This window comes from Syngnathoides biaculeatus, chromosome 8 (assembly GCF_019802595.1).
Source record: "Syngnathoides biaculeatus isolate LvHL_M chromosome 8, ASM1980259v1, whole genome shotgun sequence".
In the NCBI taxonomy this organism is placed as follows: domain Eukaryota; kingdom Metazoa; phylum Chordata; class Actinopteri; order Syngnathiformes; family Syngnathidae; genus Syngnathoides; species Syngnathoides biaculeatus.
In genome coordinates this window covers 22,406,554-22,429,589 of record NC_084647.1, presented here as the reverse complement: position 1 = coordinate 22,429,589, position 23,036 = coordinate 22,406,554, and the positions used below count along the sequence as shown (strand labels likewise).

The window sequence follows — 23,036 nt, the reverse complement described above, 5'->3', positions numbered from 1 at the left end:
TAATTCCAGTTTTGTTTGTGTTTTCTTTCTCCAAATGTAATCTTTTTATTTTGGTTTAGGTGGACAAAATCAGGAAAATCGGGAGAGAGAAACAAAACATTCCAAATACATAAACTGTCGAACTAGATACAGGCTAAGTATACGCCAATTATTTATAAATTATTAATTTTATTAATAAATCGTTTCAACTTCAGTGAAAAAGGTGAATGTCTTTGATAATTTGACAAAGGCATCTGAGAGTTATTTTAAAGGCGTTAAATCTCGATAAAATGAATATGAATTTTTCGTGGGCCGAGTGTTGCTTGGGAAACAACATCAACAAACAAAGAGTGTGAGAACTCGTCTTCCTCACGGATCTTTTGATGCGACTCGTCAACGTTTTGTAACCGAGACTCTTTTGTTGATGTTCTGGGGCTACCCTGTCAACTAAAAAAAAATAATAATAATAATAAAAAGTCGAAGAGATAATGTTGTGGTGCCTGTGAAAGGCCACACCCATGGGGGACAATCCGAGTCTTGGTCTTTGCACGGACGGACTTTACTGCTCCCCCACTGCCTATCACCACAATAGCTCACTGTGTGGAAACGGAAAGGCCATGCAGTATTACAATACATTAGACAGCTCACCTTTCAAATACCATTTTTAATTGCAGTACTTTTGTCATCCCTACATAAAAAAAAAAAGTATGACGTATGACATTTGAAAAGTATGATCTGGCAGCCCTGCCCTCAGCATTTACCGCGTGACAAAACGTCCCTCAGCGGTACATTTTGCGGCCTTCAGGGAATTATACTTTGCGTGTGTATAGTCTACATATTGTGTAAATAAAGCGTATTTTATGAATGTAAGACGCACAAAGACAACCCGGAATACCAACTGTGACCTCATTGTATCCGGAGACAGCAGTGTCTTGTTGCCACGTGGTTGCTGCAACGTGTGCTAACGAGTCGTCCGTTACAAGTATTGACCAGTTGTATTCTGTATTTTTGTAACAACATTCGATTATGTAGCTGTACTTTACTTGCATCTTCATTTTTCTCTGATTTACTGTATTTGAAATCAGATACCTTTACTTTCTATTTTGCTTTGTTAAAATTGCCTTTTTTTTTTTTTTTAAACAAAGGTTAATGTCACCACTTTTGAGGCACTTGGTTAAAAACATACAAAAAAAAAATAGGGACAGCATTAAAGATGAATGATGAGTTCCATCCCAAGAACACCATCCCTAGTGTGAAGCATGGGGGTGGTAGCATCATGTTTGGGAGTGTTTTTCTGCACATGGGACAGGACGACTGCATTGTATTCAGGAGAGGATGACCGCGACCAAGTATTGTGAGATTTTGGGGAACAACCTCTTTCCCTCAGTCAGAGCATTGAAGATGGGTCGTGGTTGGGTCTTTCAACGTGACAATGACCCGAAGCATACAGCCAGGAAAACCAAGGAGTGACTCTGTAAAAAGCATATCAAAATTCCTCCTGCAGTGTGTGCAAACCTGGTGAACAACTACAGGAAACGTTTGACCTCTGTAATTGCAAACAAAGGCTACTGTAGCAAATGTTAACTTTGGTTCTCTCAGGTGTTCAAACACTTATTTGCAGCGGTATCACACAAATAAATTTTAAAAAATCACACATTGTCATTTCTGGATTTTCCTTTTTAGATTCTCTCTCTCAGTGGACATGCACTTACGATGAAAATTTCAGACCCCTCCATGATTTCCAAGTGGGAGAACTTGCAATATAGCAGGGTGTTCAAATACTTGTTTTCTTCACTGTAGGTGTATTTCTTTTTTTTTATTATTATTTTGTGTGTGTGTGCGTGCGTGCGTGCGTGCAGAGATGCCACTGTCACTTGTCAGTGAGTGTGACTTCCATAAATGAGAGCATGTAACAAGCAAGGCATGCGTGGATGTTTACGGTGTGCAACATACTGTAACTGCAAACGTCCATCTCAGGGGAGCTGAGGATCAAATGGGCCTCATCTCTGGTAACCCCCCCCCCCCACACACACACACAATTACACACGCATGTGTGCTCGTACTGGAGTCTATACGCTCCATGACATAATGCACAAAATATAAAAACACAAAAATCTCATGGGTACAAATAAGTCTTTAACCAGGATTTAAGACTCTTTTTATGTACATGTCTTAAAGTTTAAAACTCTTGAAACAAAAACCGGACTTGTGGTGGTCATACTTATACTCTTATACTCTTGGTCATGTGCTATTTTTAACATCAGCTTACATTGTTTATTAATAGGAATGTTTCATCTCTAATTATTTTATTTAACACCCTATAAGGAAAAATAAAGTTAGAATAGCAAACATATTCACCATGTTGTGGTGGTGAATATGGTAATATTATAATTAACATAAGCAGAAAATGTTGCCTGAATAGTTAGCGAAGGTGTTGTGTTCAATTTTCATTTTTGGGTTCTTGAACATGCAGAACTGGTGTACGCCTGCAATTCACAGAAAATGGGAACCAAGCCGGACTCACAAATGAAAATCCAGGTATGAGAAAATAAGAACAATTAAACATGGTGGTAGGCTCCAGCACCCCTGTGACCCTTGTGAGGATAAGCAGTTGAGAAAATGGATGGATGGATGGATGGATAAAAATGAGGGCACATTAATGACTGGTTAGATTTACAGGAAAGTTTCTTTACTTTACTTTCTTTTTTGGGGGAAAGGAGATAAAGTTATTTTCAGCGCCCCCCCCCCCCCCACGCACACATTTTTTGTTTCTATCAATATGCATAGACTCAGCTTGCAATAATCAAAAATCACTGCAGTGGTCACTTTTACAGCTGAAAAATTACCCTGCCAAGTTTATCAAGCCACCATGAATCAACAAAAAAAAACCACTTTTTTTGTTCATGCAAACATTTCACATCTTTGATTATTTCATTTAATGTCATTTCGGTGGTGGGTGGCCGCTTGTGTGTTCGGTACTAAAATTAGCTCCATCTGCTGGGTGGAATATAATGAGAAGTGTTCATAGTAGCCCTGCACCAAAAGGGGGTACGCGCCCCTCATTGCCCACCCGTTTCCGCACCCTTTGTGTCTCATTGTCCTTATATAGAATTTAATTTATTCCCCCCCCCCAAAAAAAAAAAAATATATATATATATAAGTGTTTTTCAAATTGCATATCAACATTTGCTTTCATGCCATTCAGCCACTAATATGATCCAAATGATATATTTATTTATATTTTCTCACATAGCTAGTAAATGAAGTGAAACAATATGTCATCCTGTGCTGTTTGTTAGTAGTTTTCCACCGTTGTGTAACAGCGGGGCTGTGACGACATAATTATTCAAGCCGTTACTCGGTAGGCGGGTAATTGTAAACCAATAAAATCCACCCGTGCCAAATGGCTTCCCTTTGTACGGTAGCAACAGCAAAATACTTTTTCCTATTGGAGCGTTTATCACTGCGCGGGTGTCCATGCCCACGCCTATCCTTCTGGAGCCTTCTATGGCGGCATTAAAGGAAGCGGACGAGTCCAATTGCTCCTTTCTTTAGTTCCTCGTCTTCGTTCTGCACGTCGCCGGTTCGTTCCTGGACCGGGCCAACATCACCGCAGAGGCCTCAAAGTACAACGTCACCTTAAAAAGATGTGAGTACTCACTGCCATGTTAATGTGCGTTTGATTATTATTCTTATTATTTTGTGTTTACTCCACTAGTTTGTGAGTCTTTGAATGTTAAAAAGCCGACATTACGGAAGTTGGCATCGATAGCTGGCCACGTGGGGTGGGGACAAAATGGCATTTTCGGTGAATTTTTCTGAACTGGTGGCCCGACAAATATTCGAATACTTTTTGTCAATTTATCTTAAGGCGTAAGGACGGGGAGACGACAAAATGACTTTTGGAACTTGTACACTAATATGGTTGATCTTCCAAAAGTGAACAATTGTATTTTCTGCAAACAAGTGTATTTTTTTCTTTTTGTTAATCCCCCACGTTTTTAGCCGTAATGCAACAAACTTGAAATGTTGAAGTGAACCCCCGTTCCTAAAGTTGTGTTCTGTCGCTTAGTATCAAAGATCGCGTATCAACTTGAATGACGTACTTAGTGTCAGTCTGTGGTCAGTATTTCCCAAATGGACGTCGCGTCGACCTCTCTTATTGAGCAATGTTACGCAACGGGAAGGAATGTTCGAGAAAGTTATTGGCGTCGAGGAAGTGAGGAGCCCCACCCTGCAAACGACTTTGAGTGCTGGCCAAGGAAGAATACGGGAGGAAAAAAAACTCGCATGCGCAGTTGGCCAGCAATCCGCCCCCATTTGAGAAACTTGACATTAGTTGGTGGAACTAGTAAGATGTCGTTTTATGTGGCACCTTTTTAGAGAAAGCTGATTAATTTGGCTGTTATTAACGAATGCAGTAAATTCTACATTCAACAAAAACTCACCTTGCAGTGGCCTGTGATGCTGTCTTTGGTTTTTGAGTTCTTTTGATGGGGGAATGTAGTATATGTAGTCTTTCCATAATCGTCTTAATCCAGTGATTCCCAAACCGTGTGCTGGGGAAGTTGTCCAGTTTTATGTAATTCCAAAAAATAATGTATCTTTATTCATCTATTTATGCCAGTGAGGCACAATGACAGACAGAACAAAAAAATCCTCTATTAGATGATAGGAAGTGCATACAGTAATTAATCTATAAATGGATTTTCACGATTTTTTTGCTTACTGCTCATTTAGTTCATTTAATTTTTAAATTTTATGTAAAGTGGAAATATCATTTTAGTACGACCTTAAAAGTGAAACTAGAACTGGTTTTGGTAAGTGGTTTGGGGGGAAAAAAAAAGGTTCTTGCACTCTTATGACAGAGCTGTTTTCTCTCCTTAATCTCCTCAGAGACCATGGCCAAAGCACCAGCAGTCGGTATTGATCTGGGCACCACCTACTCCTGTGTCGGCGTGTTCCAGCACGGCAAAGTGGAAATCATTGCCAATGACCAGGGCAACAGGACGACGCCTAGCTATGTTGCCTTTACAGACACAGAGAGATTGATTGGAGATGCAGCAAAGAACCAAGTTGCCCTGAACCCTACCAACACAGTATTTGGTATGAAACACTTGAACACTGTCTTCTCCTCCCCCATTCCTGTATAATTTTTTCTTTTCAAACTTCCTGCTCAGATGCCAAGCGACTCATCGGCCGGCACTTTAACGATGGTGTGGTTCAGTCTGACATGAAGCACTGGCCCTTCACTGTCATCGACGATAACACGCGCCCCAAGGTCAAGGTGGAGTACAAGGGCGAGACAAAGACCTTCTTCCCTGAGGAGATCTCCTCCATGGTGCTCCTTAAAATGAAGGAGATTGCAGAGGCATACCTTGGCAAGGTATGGATGCACGTGCTTTTATTTTGGTGAAACACATTTTCTGATCTTTGTAAAGATTAGTTTTGCATCAAAAATTGACCCCTCCGTACAGGGCACTTAACCACGCCTCCTGAAGTGACGTCACGCCACGTGCGCTGACGTAAGACAAACAGTAAAAATGGCAAATACAATACAATACATTCTGAACTGAGAGTCGCCATGCTTCTGATTTCATTCAATCATTCACACGTAGCAATGTTATGCTAGCGAAGAACGACCCTTCATTTATACGAGACTTGTATTAAAAATCAAATTTAGGGCATATCTTCGTGCAAACAGTCTGGTTAAGCTTCGGCCGCGAGCCAGCAAGAAAGCGACACGTTTGTGCAGTCCGATCATCGCTAAATATCTCTCAAAGAATAAGTGTGTCAATCGTTCACGCGCAGCAGGGTTATGCTAGCGAAGAACTTCGAATTCATTTATACGAGACATGTATTGAAAATCAAATATAGGGCATACCTTCGTGCAAACATATCTGTTCCGGTTGATATTAGTTGGATTTAGTTGATAATGTGGTCTTCCACAAAGTTTGATCCATCGAAGGCATTTTGCGTACTGGGTCTTCGGTTTTGGAAAGGGTACCAATCGAACTCCACCAACTAGCCTTTCAGGATACCTGTCGTCACTATTACAAAGTCCGTGACTACACCTCTTAACCATATTTTTTGTTAAATAACCCAATATGCGATAAAACGTTCACAAAACCTATACTGGACCATGCAATGTCGTTTGAGAAAATGGCGGGAGCAAAAACGGGCTTTGGTTTATGCAGATCTCTGGCCTCTGATTGGTCAGTGACGCGGATTGCGCAATATCCACGGAGGGGTCAATTAACAGCATGGCATCAGTTTACATCACAGTAAGATGACTTCCAACCGTTAAGCATTGGAGTTAAATGTTTAGTCATACACTGAAATTCAAGTGATATAAGGTACCTAATTGTAGTCTAAATGCCTGATCACAGTGTACGTAGCAAAGCAGTCAAACTCATTGTATGTGCTGGGATGGCAGAAAGATAGAATGTTAAAAAAAAAAAAAATATATATATATATGTGTGTGTATATATATATATATATATATATATGTGTATATATGTATAGAGTGGCCAGCAGGTATGCTGAAAATAACCAGGATGGCTGTGACTACCCTCTGGGCCCCACCCATTGACTTTGCCCATGTTAAGGTGCTAGCAGGAAGAGCTCAGAGAAAACACTACCTTCAATAATAAAAAGGTGCAGCTAGCAAGCTAGTTGGTTCCAGGTGCTGATGTTAGCACTTTACCCAACGCACAGTTTAAATGTTGAATTAAGACCAAACGATTTACACTACCAAAACCACTACAGGCCCTTGAAGAGTGGTCCATATTTGGAATCACTATTTAAAAAGTCCTAGAGCAATTGTGCACGGTTCCAGAAAACGTTTGTACAGGTACTTTTGCAAAAAGTACAATTATTGGAAAAATGTGACTTGCTCTGATGCTCGTCGGGCTAAAAGCTTTCCAAACCAGTCAAGTTGTACATTGTCGCTGACCTTTTTCCGTGCAGCACACTTGTAGTGACTTTAGCATTTTGCTCCTCTCAGCCTGTAACGAGTGCCGTGGTGACCGTACCAGCTTACTTCAACGACTCTCAGCGTCAGGCAACAAAAGACGCCGGAACGATCTCCGGGCTCAACGTCCTTCGTATCATCAACGAACCCACCGCTGCGGCCATCGCATACGGCCTAGACAAGAAGGTGAGGCGATCCTTTGTAGCAATTTGATTCAAGACTAATGCCACCCCCCCACCCCCTTTTTTTCAAATTTATTTTATTATAATTTTTTTTTTTTTTTTTTTTTTCAGGTCGGCACAGAAAGGAACGTCCTCATCTTTGACTTGGGCGGCGGCACCTTCGACGTGTCCATCTTGGCCATCGAGGACGGCATCTTTGAGGTCAAGTCGACTGCGGGCGACACTCACTTGGGTGGTGAGGACTTCGACAACCGCATGGTCAACCACTTCATCACAGAGTTCAAGCGCAAGCACAAGAAGGACATCAGCGACAACAAGCGCGCGGTGCGACGTCTGCGCACGGCCTGCGAGAGAGCCAAGCGCACTCTGTCCTCCAGTTCGCAGGCCAACATCGAGATCGACTCGCTGTTCGAGGGCATCGACTTCTACACCTCGGTCACCAGGGCCCGCTTCGAGGAGCTCAACGGGGACCTGTTTCGCGGCACCCTGGAGCCCGTGGAGAAGGCGCTGCGGGACGCCAAGCTGGACAAGTCCGCCGTCCACGAAATCGTCCTGGTGGGAGGCTCCACCCGTATTCCCAGGATCCAGAAGCTGCTGCAGGACTTCTTTAACGGGAAAGAACTGAACAAGAGCATCAATCCCGATGAAGCTGTGGCGTATGGTGCAGGTATGATGTATACATTTTGGAAAAACAAAATCAAATGGAAGCCTTCCTGTTGCTCATTGAATTCCACCTTTACAAATTTCAAATGTGGTTAATGAACTTTTTTTTTTTTTTTTTTTTTAAATCAACTACATAAGTCAGCTGCTATAATTGATTGAAACTTGGGTTGCTCTGCGCTTTAAGATGCTCGAGTTGCTAGTTCAAGTTTTTCATTAGTTCGCTCCAGTCTTTGTAACCGAAGTTTTCTTTTTTTTTTTTTTTTTTTTTTAGCTGTACAGGCTGCCATTCTGTCTGGCGACAAGTCCGAGAATGTTCAGGACCTGCTCCTGCTCGACGTGACCCCCTTGTCTCTGGGCATCGAGACGGCCGGCGGCGTCATGACCGCGCTCATCAAGAGGAACACGACCATCCCCACCAAGCAGATGCAGGTGTTCACCACCTACTCTGACAACCAGCCCGGCGTGCTCATCCAGGTACGACCAGCACCTTCCAGCCTTGCGGTATGAATGAAATAATTAGAATGGCTGACACCTGCAGGTGTTTGAGGGTGAAAGGGCCATGACCAAAGACAACAACATTCTGGGGAAGTTTGAACTTGCCGGGATCCCCCCTGCCCCCCGCGGCGTCCCCCAAATTGAGGTGACCTTCGACATCGACGCCAACGGCATTTTGAATGTGAGCGCAGCTGACAAGAGCACCGGCAAGGAAAACAAGATCACAATCACCAATGACAAAGGTCAGCACTACACCAAAAACAGGCCATATCATGCTTGAAAATTTATGGATGGTACTACAGCGATGTTGATGGGCTGGGTACACCACAAACCTAAAAAAAGTTGCGATAGGTTTCAATGCACTCAGGAGGCTGACGTCTTGCATTTGAGGAGTAATCGGTGACCTTTTGCCCTCAGGTCGTCTGAGCAAGGACGACATCGACCGCATGGTGCGCGAGGCGGAGCAGTACAAGGCTGAGGACGATGTGCAGAGGGAGAAGGTGGCTGCCAAAAATGGCCTGGAGTCTTACGCCTTCAGCATGAAGTCCACCGTGGAGGATGACAAGCTCAAGGACAAGATCAGTGATGAAGACAAGCAGAAGATTCTGGACAAGTGCAACGAGGTCATCAGCTGGCTAGACAAGAACCAGGTGCAGTACAGATGAGACCTCCCATTTGTGACATTTGAGAGTAGTTTCCAATGATTTATTTTCCTTTTCCTTTCCCACCTCTATTCCACTCAGTCTGCAGAGAAGGAGGAGTTTGACCACCAGCAGAAGGAGCTGGAAAAGGTGTGCAACCCTGTCATGACCAAGCTGTACCAAGGGGCAGGCGGCATGCCAGGAGGGATGCCGGGCGGCGGTGCTTTCCCCGGAGCAGGGGGTGCTCCTGGAGGGGGCTCAGCCTCTTCCGGCCCCACCATTGAAGAGGTGGACTAAATCCAAATCGGTCCACTACAGCAATGTTCTATGCCTTAACTGTCAACATCTTCGGACACTCGTGCTCTTGGTCATGGCTTTGAGGAACTTCCATTGGCTTTGGGCTCTCTTGGCACACAAACCAACTCTGGCATTGCACTTTCAATTCCATTCTGGGTCTTTTTCACTGCAAAACTTGTTTTCCGGAATAAAATCACACAAAATCATGAAAGTTGTCATTGTCCTCTGTGCCACCACATTTCCTAGATTTTAGAGGTACTTTTTTCCCCCCTGTTGTGTGAATAGTACTCTTTAGTCGGTCTCATGCAAGAAATGTGGTTTTCTCAAACGCATTGTGGTATAAATGGGTAAAGTGAGAATTATGAGCACAATCTGAGCTGTTGGGTAATAAGCTATATAACTGGACTGAAAGGAGTACATGGCGACAGACTGCAATCACACTTGTGGGCAATTGAGTCTGCAATGAAGGCATGTTTTGGTGATGTGGGAGGAAACTGAGTACCCCGAGAGAACCCGCATTGGCATGGGGAGACTACGTAAACTCCACTCAAGCCGGGCTGGCATTGAACCCTGGTCCTCAGAACTGTGAGGGCACTGCCCTAATCAGTTGCTCCACCTATTTTTTTTTTTTTTTTTTAAGATATTTAAAATAAATAGACAAGGATACTTATAATTCATTATTTGGAGGCCTTTTTTCTCCCATTGCCTTTTTTTTTTTTTTGAAGTGACAGCATAAAATGCATCTTTTCTGTCAAGTAAGCCAATTTGTTGCATCAGCTAAGATCATTGAAGGTTCTAACATTGTCAAGGTATCCAGACTAAAGTGGTGGTTTTTTTTTTTTTCTTTCCAAGTGAAACATCCATACAATTAAATTTTTTGTAAGAACCCCATGGACATGTTCACAAGTACTTTAAAAATAAAAATGGCCCTGAAATTTTCAAGTAAAATTGTGCTCAGGAGAAAGGAATATTTTTTCTCCCACCCACTCCATAACTGGCAGAAATATTAGTGTGGGCTTTGATATTCTGTATACCAAAAAATCCATTAAAAGTAGTTTCTGTGGAAAACAATGTTACAGAATTTAGAGGGGAAAGCAGTCAAGAAGAAAAACTGAAGCTACAGAATAAAGTCAGGATTAGAATAAAAAAGCAAAATTTACAATATAAAGGTGAGGTGAAATTTTCAAGGAAGGAAAAAGATGTTTCCTTGTCACAATTTTTTCAGCAATCATATGCCTTTTTTAAAAAAAAAAAAATGAAAACAGAACCCAGAGAACTCTTTTCTTGAAGACAACAACATGGAAAACAGTCAGATGCACTTAGTGATTTATTGAGCTTGCTGATGAATATTCATGAGTCTTAAAGAGGAAGAGGAATTGATGGTGGGGTTCACGTGGGTGTCTCGTGGAGGTCAGCGCGAGTTGGAATTCCGGGGGCATTCGTGCATGCGGTAGGCGCACATGTAGAAGATACCTGCACATAACAAACAGCGCGTGATGATCATCATCATCATGATAATAATGACGGGGGTGGGGTTCGGGGTGTGTGACCTGAGAAGAAGGTGAGCACCACGGCCACCCAGCCCATGATGTAGGACCAGGAGAAGCGCCAGCTCCCGTAGCGCTTGCCGTAGTAGTTGACCGTCACCCCCGTGTACACCGCCATGGCCAGCAGCACGAAGAAACCTGAAACCCGAGTGCAAGACAAGCCCAGAGAGAGCCAGTTGGAAGAAAATATTTATCAAAGTATGACAAGTTTGGGGGAGAAAAATGAAGGTGTAATCACAAAAGGGCATATATATATATATATATATATATATATTTTTTTTTTTTCCCTGAGAAAATATCTGCGTAACCTTTTTTCTTTCAGGAAAAAAAATTGAGAACTTTTTTTCCCCACAAAGAAAACAATATTTTGATAATTTTCATAATTTCTTTTGACAAAAAAAATGCATTCACCATCCCAAAAAAAAAAAAAAACACTGAAACTTTTGAGAAAAACATGTTGGAAATGTTATTTACAAAGATTTTAACAAAGTTCAAGTTCAAAAAATATAGTTGCACAGTAAAACTGTTCTGGGAGAAAAGGGATGCAGATTCTACGTTCTGCTTGACCTATCAACCAATCACAACAGATAAGGAAAAAAACCAAAACAAAAAAAGAAGAAGCGATGGAAGAAGGAACACGAGGAAGGAAAGAAGCTCACAGGAAATGAAGAAGAGGATTCCGGCGGCGAAGGTCTTGTCGAAGCCGTCAAAAGACGAGTAGTGGATGAAGGCCATGACCCCGATGACGATGCCGATGAAGCACGCCAGCAGGGACAGGATCATGAAGGCCCGCGTGGCGTCCCAGTACGCTGTCGACATTTTGCACAACGTCGTCAGCAATTCCGAGCCAACAGAGCCAGTGACGCGACTTTCGAGGAATTTCCATTTTTTTTTTTTTTTTTTTTACCTTATCAATGTGTATTTGTAGTCTATTATTTTTGGACTTTATGGAATTACTTGTGGAACCGTACATTTTTTTTATTATTATTTGTGTATTTTCTAGCATTTTTGTCTTCCAATATTCTTTAAACTGGGTCAATTTGTTGTTTTTTTTTAATCTCACAAATTTCCTTTGTCGTTTTGTATTTATATACCTCATTTGTGTTTAAGATTTTAGTATTTCAGCCAATTTTATTTTCGATACTTTTGCTCTACATTTGCTATATTGTTTGTTTTTGCCATTATAATATTTTGTCTAATAATTAGCAGTGACATGCATTTGCTTTACTTAAAATGTGTATCATTCATCATGTAATATTGTGGTGTTTATATCAATTTCCTTTGTTCATAAATTTTACAGTGAAAATAAGCGGTACTTAAATCAATGCAAGGATGGGTTTGAGGTTGTTTTTTTTTTTTTTTTTTGCCTGAAATTGTGTTGTTAGATTACACATTTTTTTTAATATTTGTATTTTTGGGCACTGATGGTGTAGTGCAGGTGTCGGGAACCTATGGCTCACGAGCCATACCTGACTCTTTTGATGTTCGCATATGGTTCGCAGAGCCTTCATAATGACATACTGTACATGTGATATCTGCCGTGCAGGCACCGCAAATGACGCAGATATAGTTTGTCCTAGTGGATTTGCCGTAGTTTGGTGTGGCAGTCCATGTGCGCAGGTGCAGAAGGGTTGAACGCAGATGGTGTCGGAAGAACTAATTATGGAAAGCCTTTTGACAAAAAAAAAGACGAGGAGTACCGAAGTTTTCGACAAGAATGGACAGCCTTTGTGGAGTGGGAGGGTTCTGCTGTGTGTCTACATTCAGAGATGGGGAGTATGCCAAAGCATTCGTACTTGATTTTGCCAATAAACATTTTGACAACTTAGCATAAAAACAAGATAAAGATAAGATAGACAAGATAAAGACACGCCTTTGTCGGCAAGAACCGTTCTCCATCGCACCATCGTGATGGCAAATCAAAACTCAATTACGTTCACGATAAACGGACGGAAGTCTCAACGCTTGCATGACGTTTCATTTAATGACGTATGAAACAGACTATGAAGCCATCAGCAACACTGTGCAGCACCAGAAGTCACATTCATGTTAAGAAGTACTTTTGTCATCGTTGGTTAGCATCAGCATAGCAATGGCATTTAATTCAGAGACTTATTGTACTCTCAAAACGTTGGTCTTACATAAATGCGCAAATACACCTGTACTTAGTTTTTAAAATACTGTATGGGTCTTTTCAAATGACATTTTAGAATATTTGGCCTTTATGGCTGTCTCAGTCGAAAAGGTTCCCGACCTCTGGTCTAAATGTATGCTAGCACGTGTATTAGCGTGTACATATGCTAGTTTATGATGGCGCTCACGAGGCAGTGAAAGAATTGCATTTTACATCCGTAAGCTGAAGCAGCTTACATTGACCCACACACTGCCTGTGTAGGCAGGCAGGCCGTGACTAACGATGTTCTACGCAGTCACCGTTTCACATCGAAACTAAAATTATAACACCACACCAAACAGAATAGCATGACTAGCAAAGAATAAAACAAATAAAAGAATGACTCAAGAAACAATTGACACAAAACAGGCAGTGTGTGGGGCAATGTGAGCTTCTTCTGCTTACAAATGTCAAAAGCAATTCTTCCTCTCTGCCTTGTGAGCGCCATCATATGGTAGCTTATGCGCATGCTGAAACGTGTGTTAGCATAAATGCTAACAGTGTAACCAGTGTGTTCAAGTCTACTTTATTGGACAAGACACACTACATTTGTGCATATAAAATATACTGTCCATCTTGGAAAAAATTCAAGACTTAAGTGTATTTTATGCTTGCAAAAGTATGGTACATATCATAACTATACTATCCGTGGGGGTGTAAGGAACGTAACCCACATGAATAACAGGGGAACACTATATTGTTATTTTTCTGCATTTACACACATAGAGTATTTGTATTTTTTTTTTTTCTGTATTCAATTTCCTGAGCCGGACTCTCCTACCTCTGTGGTTGAGGTCACCGAGGTGGTTTAAAAGTTCTTTGGTGGACACTTCCCCGGGGTGAATGTTGGTTGACACGCCTCTGCAACATTGCATAGACATCCAGAACGGTGCCTCTGGATTGGCAGACTGGGGTGGTATCCCCCTTTTGAAGAACGAGGACCGGAGGGTGTGTTCCAACTACAGTGGGATCACACTCTTCAGCCTCCCTGGATGCTGGAGATGAGGGTCCGTCGGCAGGTTAAATCTCAGATTTTAGACTTGCAGTGTGCTTTTCGTCCTTGCTGTTGAACAGCGGACCAGCTCTTCAACCTCGGCGGGATCCTCGAGGTTGCACGAGAGTACGCCCAAGCAGTCTACATGTGTTTTTTGTGTACTGGTAGAAGGCGTTTGACCGTGTCCCTCGGGGAGCCTTGTGGGGGTGCTTTGGAAGTATAGGGTAACGAATCCCCCAATACGGGCTGTCCAGTCACTTTAAGAGTGGTGTCAGACATTGGGCTGCATTGCCAGGAGTCAGTTGGACTTGTTTCCAGTGGGGATTGGACTGTGCCAAGGCAGCCATTTGTCACCGATGCTGTTCATAACTTTTACAGACAAAATTTCCAGGCTCAGCCGAGGCATAGAGGGGGTCTGGTTTGATGGGCTCAGTATTGCATCTCTGCTTTTTACAGATGATGCGGTTCTGTTGGCTTCATCAAGCCGTGATCTTCAACTCTCACTGGAGCGGTTCGCAGCCGAGTGTGAAGCGGCTGGGATGAGAATCAGAACCTCCAAATCTAAGACCATGGTCCTATGTTGGAAAACGGCGGCAAGCCCTCTCCAGGTCGAGGATGAGATCCTGCTCCATTATGAGGAATTAAAGTATCCTGGGGTCTTGCTCACGAGTGAGGGAAGAATGGTGCGGGAGAGCGACAGGCGGATTGGTGAAGCGTCTGCGGTGATGTGGATTTTATATCAGTCCGTTGTAGTAAAGAGCAAGTTAAGTTGAAAGGCAAAGCGCCCTACGTCCCTACCCTCGTCCCGGATTGAAGCGTCCGGAATGTGTTTCTTCCACAAGGTGTCCGGGCTCTCCCTTAGAGAGAGGGTAAGAAGCTCGGTCATCCGGGAGGGGATCAGTGTCGAGCCGCTGCTCCTCCACATTGAGAGGAGCCAGATGAGGTGGCTGGGGCATCTGATCGGGATGCCTCCCGGACGGCTCCCTGGAGAGGTGTTCCGGCCACGTCCCATCGGGAGGAAACGCCGGTGATGACCCAGGACATCTAATGGCTGGTCTGGGAACACCTCGGGATCCCCCGGGAAGAGCGGGATGAAGTGTTTGGGGAGAGGAAAGTCTGGATGTCCCTGTAAAGCTACTGCGCCCGTGACCTGACCTCAGATGAGCAGTTGAAAATGGATGGATGGAATTTTGCATCATTAAAATAATTTGAATATTTTTGTGTGTGTAATATTTATGTATGTTTTTTCTTGTATGACTACGATGTCGTCGCTTTTCATTTGAACGTGTGTGAGGTTTGGTCTTACCGATGCTGTCGGTGTGTGTCATGCACTTGCCGGGCACACAGTAGCGCCAAAGGCCCTGATGCATGTAGTTGCTGGAGTGGCGATACTGCATCCAATAGTCGGTTGCCGTGGAGACGATCAGGAGAATGTTTCCCACTCCGGCGCAGAACAAGCCGCCTCCCATGAAGCTGTACATACTGATACACCCGCGCACACACAGAAAATGTACTTCAGACAACAGCTCCTATTATTCATGTGTACCTAATGAGGTGTCTGGTAAATAGATTGCAGGTATTGGACTTTTTTCGGGCAACAAAAGGGAGAATTTGCTCAATTTATGTTAAAAAATAGACACCTGAAAGAAATTCCTCTTGGAGTAATACAGTGTATAATTTTTAATATATAGTTTTCTTTTTTAAATGATGTAATTATTATAAAATGTATTTTAATACTAATAATAAGTCTGGGGATAGTTCTGTAAGTAATTGGCACATGTCACTTGTATGAATTTCTTTAAAAAAAATTCCTGACAAATAAGCTTAATATTTAGGATGGATGGATGGATTTTAGAAAAAAAAACATTTTCAATGCAATTTTGTGAGGACTTGAATGTAATGTTAAAATAAAAACAAATTAAGTTAAAAAAAATCCCCATGAGAAATACTATAAAATGAATATCAAGGAAATGTAAAAACAAAAACCAGCGTACGATATAAAGAGGAAAAAAAAACTTTTCTCAGAATTGTTTCCAAAAAGAATAGGAAAAACAGAACATATTTCCTATTTCTGAATGTTGCAGGAAAAATAGCTTTTTCTGAAAAATAACTGGAATGTTTAGAATTTAAAGTTTTAATTTTCAAAAAGATACTCGCAGGAATAAAATCAGAGAAATTTAAATGTTTTTAGGAAAAAAATAACATTTTCCGAAGACAAGCAGATATTTTGAAATTGCTGCAGTTAAAACCCTCGTAGAGGAGCATTTTAATATAAAATAAATGTAATATTTTGAATGAAGATTTAAAAAATACGTTACACATTTTTTTTCATTCAATGAATGTCCTCTTTTGCAGGGACAAATGGTAAAAAAAAAAAAAAAAAACAAATTCAGAATTTTTTTTGAGAATTGTATTTTAAATAGCCAACTTTACTATGAGTATAAAATAAAACGATGAGACTACATGCCAAATTGCAAGTTTTCCGACCTTGTTTATGTGGCTACCTTCCCAAAGGCGACCCGGAGCGACGGTCCGATTCTTCTGTGCCGTCCGAGTGCAGACGAGGCCGACCGAGTGTGGATGCGAGCGTCGGGAAAGTTTTGTTTTCAGAAAGGAAACGCAGGCGAACGTTCGGCCGCGCCACCAGCAACGGCGCATGCGTGTGTGTGCGCTTTTGTTGTCGGAGGGAATCTGCTGAAAACACAAAATCGTCAAAGCGAGCGCACGTCACCCTCCAAAGTGATGACTGCACGGTTTCCATTCAAAATGCTGAAAATGCCACAAACACCTCCACTATTAATTTATTATTGCAATTGCTTTTCAATTTTGACCTGGACTTGCTGTACTTCTCCTTATATACTCCATAATTATTATTATGTGCAACCAATGCAACCCTACTGGGGTACACGCCAGTCCAAACTGTAGGCCGGTCCCAAGCCCAGATAAATGCAGAGGGTTTCGTCAGGAAGGGCATCGGTCTTAAAATTCTGCCAAACAAATATGAGCTTTCATCTAAAGAATTACATCCCGGATCGGTCGTGGCCCGGGTTAACGACGTCCGCCTACCCGGCACCATTAACCTGCTGGGCGTCAGTGGAAGTTTGACTACTGTTGGTCGAAGACAAAGGAGAGGAGGAAAGTGGATTCGTCGGCAGAAAGAGAAGAGGAAAGCACAAAGCCTGGAACTGAATGTGTGAAATTTAAATGTTTGGAACTATAATAGGAGAGGTTCATATATTGTGTGTCCAGTAGACCAGGTGGAAAGGCAATTAGGTTAGACGTTTTTGGGAAAAGTTTTCATCATTTTACCATGGAGTCGATGGAAGAGAAATTGAGTAGGGAATGTTTTAAAAGAAGCGTTAGCTAAGAATGTCTTCGAGGTGAAACGATTTCGAATGAGTCATGAGGCTGAAATTTGAAATTTAGAGTGGGACTGCATCAGGGATCAGCACTGAGCCCCTTCCTGTTTGCAGTGGTAATGGATAGGCTGACAGATGAGGTTAGACAGGAATCCCCTTGGACCATGATGTTTGCAAATGACTGTGAACTGCAGTGAAAGCAGGGAGCAGGTGGAGGAACAGTTGGAACGATGCACTGGAAAAGAGAAGAATGACAATTATTCGAAATAATAACTTGCAAAGGGGGAAGAGAATAGCAAGGGCAGAGGACTTTAAATACTTGGGGCCAACAATCCAGCGCAATGGTGAGTGTGGTAAGAAAGTGATGAAAGGGGTCCAAGAAGGTTGGAACAGCTGCCGTAAGGTGTCTGTTGTTCTATGTGACAGAAGAATCTCTGGTCGGATGAAGGGCCAAGTTTATAAAACCGTGTTGAGGCCAGCCACGATGTACGGATTAGAGACGGTGGGACTGAAGCGACGACAAGAGGAAGTACGAGAGATAGCAGAAATGAAGATGTAGAGGTTCTCACAAGGAGTGAGCAGGCTGGATAGGATTAGGAATGAGCTCATTAGAGGGACAGCCAAAGTTGGATGTTTTGGAGACAAGGTTAGAGAGAGCAGACTTCGATGGTTTGGACATGTCCAGAGGCGAGAGAGTGATTACGTTGGTAGAAAGGTGCTGAGGATGGAGCTGCCAGGCAAAAAAAGCGAGAGGAAGACCAAAGAAAAGTTGATGGATGTTGTGATGGAGGACATGAGGACAGTTGGGGTTAGAGAGGAGGATGCAGGAGATAGGCTGGTATGATGTGGGGACTCCTAAAGGGACAAGCTGAAAGGGAAAGAATCATAATTATACTTTTTATTATTACATCATTTGGAAGTGCAGTAGATTTTTATGGTGGAAGTTCAGGCAAGGGGCGGCACCATGACTCAGTTGGGAAAGCCTTGGCCTCACATTTCTGAGGTCCCGGGTTCAATCCCAGGACCCGCCTGTGTGGAGTTTGCATGTTCTCCCCGTGCCTGCGTGGGTTTTCTCCGGGCACTCCGGTTTCCTCCCACATCCCCCCAAAAAAACATGCAACATTAACTGGACAGTCTAAATTGCCCATAGGTGTGATTGTGAGTGCGTCTGTTTGTCTCAATGTGGGCTGCGATTGGCTGGCAACTAATTCAGGGTGTACTCCGCCTCCTGCCCGTTGACAGCTGGGATATGCTCCAGCACTCCCCGTGGCCCATGTGAGGATAAGCGGCAAGGAAAATGGATGGATGGAAATACAGGCAAGGATTCGGAGTCGGGTTTCAAGTCACTTAGGGTTTCTAATTCAGGCTTCCAGTTCGGGTCAGGGCCTGAAGTATGTCTTATGCCCATATTTGGTCACGACTCCATAATTTCCTCATGTCCTCAGTGGGGCTCTCCTCTGTAGTCAGATGTGTCCTTGAGCGCATCTCTGCACGTAGGCTAACCTTGATGAACTGCATACTGGACACTTTGTAATAATCCATTGCCAGCTAGGACTGGTTGAGACAGAAACCCTTTGTCTAAATGGAAAGCCCCGATGTCATGCCACAGGTTTGATACCACCAATGGTCCGCCCTTCTGACAAGATAAAGGATGTATGCTTTCTCTGTACCTTCGCACTTGTGATCTGCTCTCTAATGGCATTGTCCGTAACTCATAAGTGCCCGGAATATTCTGTAAGTAAAATCTTCAAAGAAACTGTTCATCATATCCAGCCTTTATTTGAATAACCAACATTCTCACTACCCGAAATTAAACGAACATGCGGAGGGAAAAAAAGCGTCCTGCAACAGACCCCAATTAAATGATTCAGGTCTCAGTAAGAGTTTTGAGGTTGTGTTCTGGTTTCAAGTAATAAATTAAGTTTGGGTTTCATATAGGCAAATTAGGATTTCAAAATAGGGTTTTGAGTTCGGGGTACGTATTCAATCAAGAGTTGGGGTTAGGAATTAGGCTTTGAGTCAGTTTTCAATTGTGGGGTAGGCTTTCAATTTAGGGATTAGGCTTCAAATTTGGATTAGAATTTCTTCATAGTAGTAGCATTTCAAAATAGGATTTTGAGTTCATGTTTCAAAGTAAGATTTCAAATTAGGGGCTTGAGTTCGGAGTAGGGTTTCAAACTTTGGTAATAAACTCCTTGGGGGAATCCACACAAAATTAGAATTTGAAATGACATTTTTAAGTCAAGGTTGCAAGACAGGTTTAGGATGTTAAATTGAGGGTTAGGGATCCATCTTATTTGTGTAGTACTTCTCCTCACTGGGGTCCAGGTGTGCTGGAGCCTATCCCACAACCCTTCACCCTCACAACAATTTTCGAGTCGTGCAAGTTTTTGGAACATTGGACGAAGACACATGAGAGAACATGCAAACGCCACACAGGAAGATAGGAACCCCGATTTGAACCTTCGCCTTTTGAACCAACCAGTTTGCCATTGTCCTCCATCGTCCTGGGGTTTGGGTTTCGTGTTTGAGTTTGAAGTCGCGCTACCTCTGATGACCAAGGTTGGTGTCGGTGTACTGAATGAATGCACTACCACCAGATGTCCAGACGAGGACGCAGCATTCACACATGCAATAAAAGACTTTGTCTTCCTTGCTTACTTCCTTCCTTCTCTTTCGATAAGAACCTGATGCAGTGTAATGTGGTGAGCGGGTGGAACAACAGACGGCGACTCTCCCACACGCACGCACACACGGCTCTCACACACACTAATCATCCTGCTCTCTCACTCCAGGCATTTATTTGAGAAATATTAATCGTGCAGACCTTTTAATAATGAATAAAGGATTATAATAAAGTTATCTTTAACTCCTCCAACCCAACTTTCCCAGACAGTTTACGCAAAGCCATATTGCACAGCGTCAGCCTGTAAGATGTTAATTAATAATGATGAATATAAGTTTTTCCTACAAATTACTTTTTGGTTTCGGGCTTTGTCTGTTCTCCCTGTGCTTTCATGTTTATTTTTTTTCACGAGAACTGGATCTTATTTGTACATTTAAAAACAAACAAAAAAAAAACCCCATGCACATTAAGTCCATCCATTTTCTTTGCCCCTTATTCTCACGAGGGTCGCGGGGAGTGCTGGAGCCTATCCCAGCTGTCATCAGGCAGGAGGCGGGGTACACCCCGAACTGGTTGCAAGCCAATCACAGGGCACATAGAGACAGGCAACAGTCGCATGCACTCACAATCACACCTACGGGCAATTTAGAGTGTCCAATTGTTGTTGCATGTTTTTGGCATGTAGGAGGAAACCGGAGTGCCCGGAGAAAACCCACGCAGGCACGGGGAGAACATGCAAACTCCACACAGGCGGGGCCGGGATCGAACCCTGGACCTCAGAACTGTGAGGCCAACACTTTACCAACTGAGTCATGGTGCCGCCCCTTGGCTGAACTTCCACCATAAAAATCTACTGCACTTCCAAATGATGTAATAATAAAAAGTATAATAATGATTATTTCTCTTTCAGCTTGTCCCTTTAGGAGTCCCCACATCATACCAGCCTATCTCCTGCATCCTCCTCTCTAACGCCAAGTGCCCTCACGTCTTCCCTCACAACATCCATCAACCTTCTCGTGCTGCCCACGTTAAGTTCATTGAACGCTCAATTGTATATGAATGAATGAATTGAATATGTGGATGGTTCACTATTTGTGCCCTAGGATTGGCCAGTGGCGAGTCCAGGGTTTACAAAAAAAGTCATGAAATTAGAAAGTTATTTAATTTTGCCACAATTATTTGTCAATCAAAGAAAAATTTTACTTGGCAAGATATCTAAAAAGTAAATGGCCAGCCATGAAAAATCTCACTGATGTCTTCAAACTAGTTTGTTTATTCTACCTCCTACGCCTGCAGAATTATGCTATGTTATTTTAAGCAAAATGTATCTTCATAGCATAAAATCCCAATAATAAATTGAGACTTTTAGGGAAAAAAAAATATGTGAGGAAAGTGAACTCCTCTTCCACGAAGAAAGTCTCACTATAAAGTATCTTGGCAGATGAATAACAGTAATATTTTTGCTTTGATTTGATCTTGGTCGGATTTGAGTTTTTGCAGTGCAGGCCGTGGCTCATCCACGACCCTTATGGAGAAAAGTGATGGAAGGAAACAAAAACATTTTGAACAAAGTCTAGGCTCTCGTGCGACTGTTCCTGAATTCAACTCATGAGAAGAAGTAGAATGTGAAATAGTGATATGTACGGCAAATAGCCTCATTGAGGCTCATTATATCAACTTACCGGTATCACATTGACAGCGGCGCAGCGCTCCTGCAGGGCTCGCGTGTACACGGCTCATTGCAAGCAAGTCGCACAATGCTGAGCACAATGGAGGACGCAAAAAGGAAGTGAAAGTGAAATGCTGAGTGCTGCTTTAATAAAGGCCTCGCTGCAGACCGGTTACACTATAATTAAAGCCCCGCAGTTCACTTCATCTGACCATCTCAAGGTCTTTGGCAAAACAGACACGCACACACATCCAAACACACACACACACACACACGCACGCGCAGGCAAATGAAATGTGCTGACAAGGTCTTCATACAGGTCAACACCTCAGCCCTCCCAGCATGGACAGCGTGCTAACAGGCGCTAATTTGCACCAGCATGCGTAGGAAAACCAAAGTGCTCAAGGGCCACAATTCATTTTGAAAACAAACTGATGAGCCGGGTCATTTGTACGTGTTATAGGTCTTATTTTGGAAGGTCCTGAACTAGATGTGTCTTGACTGTTTTTGAGAGTCCTCTGGTGTATGTAGCTGGTCTGCTAAACATATTGTAGGTGAGATAAATATGTATTTTGTCAGACACATAAGGTCAGAGCCTGGGGTGTTACCAGGGGCTGACAGCTGAATCTCACTTTCTTCACCACAGACAGACGGGCAGCTGCATCCCACTATCCTTACCCCCCACCCCCAATCCCCCACTGCTGTCAGCACACACAGGGCGGCACAAAACACATGGCAGCTTTTAATACCTTATCACATAAATACACAGAAGCCAAAATAACAGGGATGTTAAATCTATCCTTATAGAATGTGCTCTAGGGTTTTTTAAGATGTTAAAAATTTGTGTCTGACGCTGAATGTTTGGTCTGTTTCTGAATTGAATTTAAATTGGATAGTAGGAGGACTTGAGGGAATAAACTGCAGATTGCTTTGACTGCAATGTTGCAGTTTGCTCTTTAAATTGAAATTGGACCCACAATGGAGGGGAGGGGCCCGTGGCGGGACAGCACATATGTCCCCTTTCCATTGTGCCGCCGTCACCCCCAAGCAGCCTCGCTTCACCCCGTGTGGTCGTTTCTCCATTTTACTTTTTCGAGACCAAGCGGTGCCATTTCCGTCGAGTTTCAGAACCTCCTGGGACCTGGTTCTAAAACGCGGTCCGAGGATGGCCGTGACATCGCTGGCTTCTGATTGGCCGACACATGTAGGCAATTCTTTAAGAGTGATGATTTGTCACTTTCACAATCATGGGACCTTAAGCCAGCCGGAGACCGAGCGATGGCGCTGAACCCGATCTGAGTGTGATTAGGCGACTGTTTTCATGAGTTGCTCATCAGCCTGCACAATCAACCTGCCTCAATTCAGAATTTTCATTCTTAGTCTTAACGTCGCTGTACACGCTGGGCACGTTGAAATGAATGCCGCGTTAGTCTGTGGT

The 23,036-nt window shown here is 42.9% G+C and overlaps 2 protein-coding genes across 5 annotated transcripts; one reads left to right on the top strand and one right to left on the bottom strand.

The window, feature by feature from the left end:
* The first annotated feature begins 3,467 nt into the window (after nt 1–3,467).
* hspa8b (heat shock protein family A (Hsp70) member 8b) lies at nt 3,468–9,441 on the top strand. The gene is made up of 9 exons (XM_061826428.1): nt 3,468–3,628; nt 4,876–5,085; nt 5,160–5,365; nt 6,986–7,138; nt 7,246–7,801; nt 8,069–8,271; nt 8,336–8,534; nt 8,710–8,942; nt 9,036–9,441. The coding sequence occupies exons 2-9, from the start codon at nt 4,881–4,883 to the stop codon at nt 9,228–9,230; spliced, it is 1,950 nt and encodes a 649-aa protein (XP_061682412.1). The 5' UTR covers nt 3,468–3,628; nt 4,876–4,880; the 3' UTR covers nt 9,231–9,441.
* A 1,132-nt stretch (nt 9,442–10,573) lies between these two features.
* lim2.3 (lens intrinsic membrane protein 2.3) lies at nt 10,574–21,736 on the bottom strand. 4 transcript variants are annotated; one of them, XM_061827445.1, is made up of 6 exons: nt 21,612–21,736; nt 16,449–16,635; nt 15,251–15,426; nt 11,437–11,586; nt 10,781–10,915; nt 10,574–10,703 (listed from the first exon to the last, which is right to left on the bottom strand). In XM_061827445.1, exons 1-6 carry the CDS (start codon nt 21,667–21,669, stop codon nt 10,642–10,644), a joined length of 768 nt encoding a protein of 255 aa, XP_061683429.1. In that variant the 5' UTR covers nt 21,670–21,736; the 3' UTR covers nt 10,574–10,641. The 4 variants fall into 4 exon arrangements, with proteins under 4 accessions (XP_061683429.1, XP_061683428.1, XP_061683431.1 ...); XM_061827444.1 differs by having other exon boundaries at nt 16,449–16,638; nt 21,612–21,698; XM_061827447.1 differs by lacking the exon at nt 16,449–16,635 and having other exon boundaries at nt 21,612–21,655.
* Between the last annotated feature and the right edge of the window lie 1,300 nt (nt 21,737–23,036).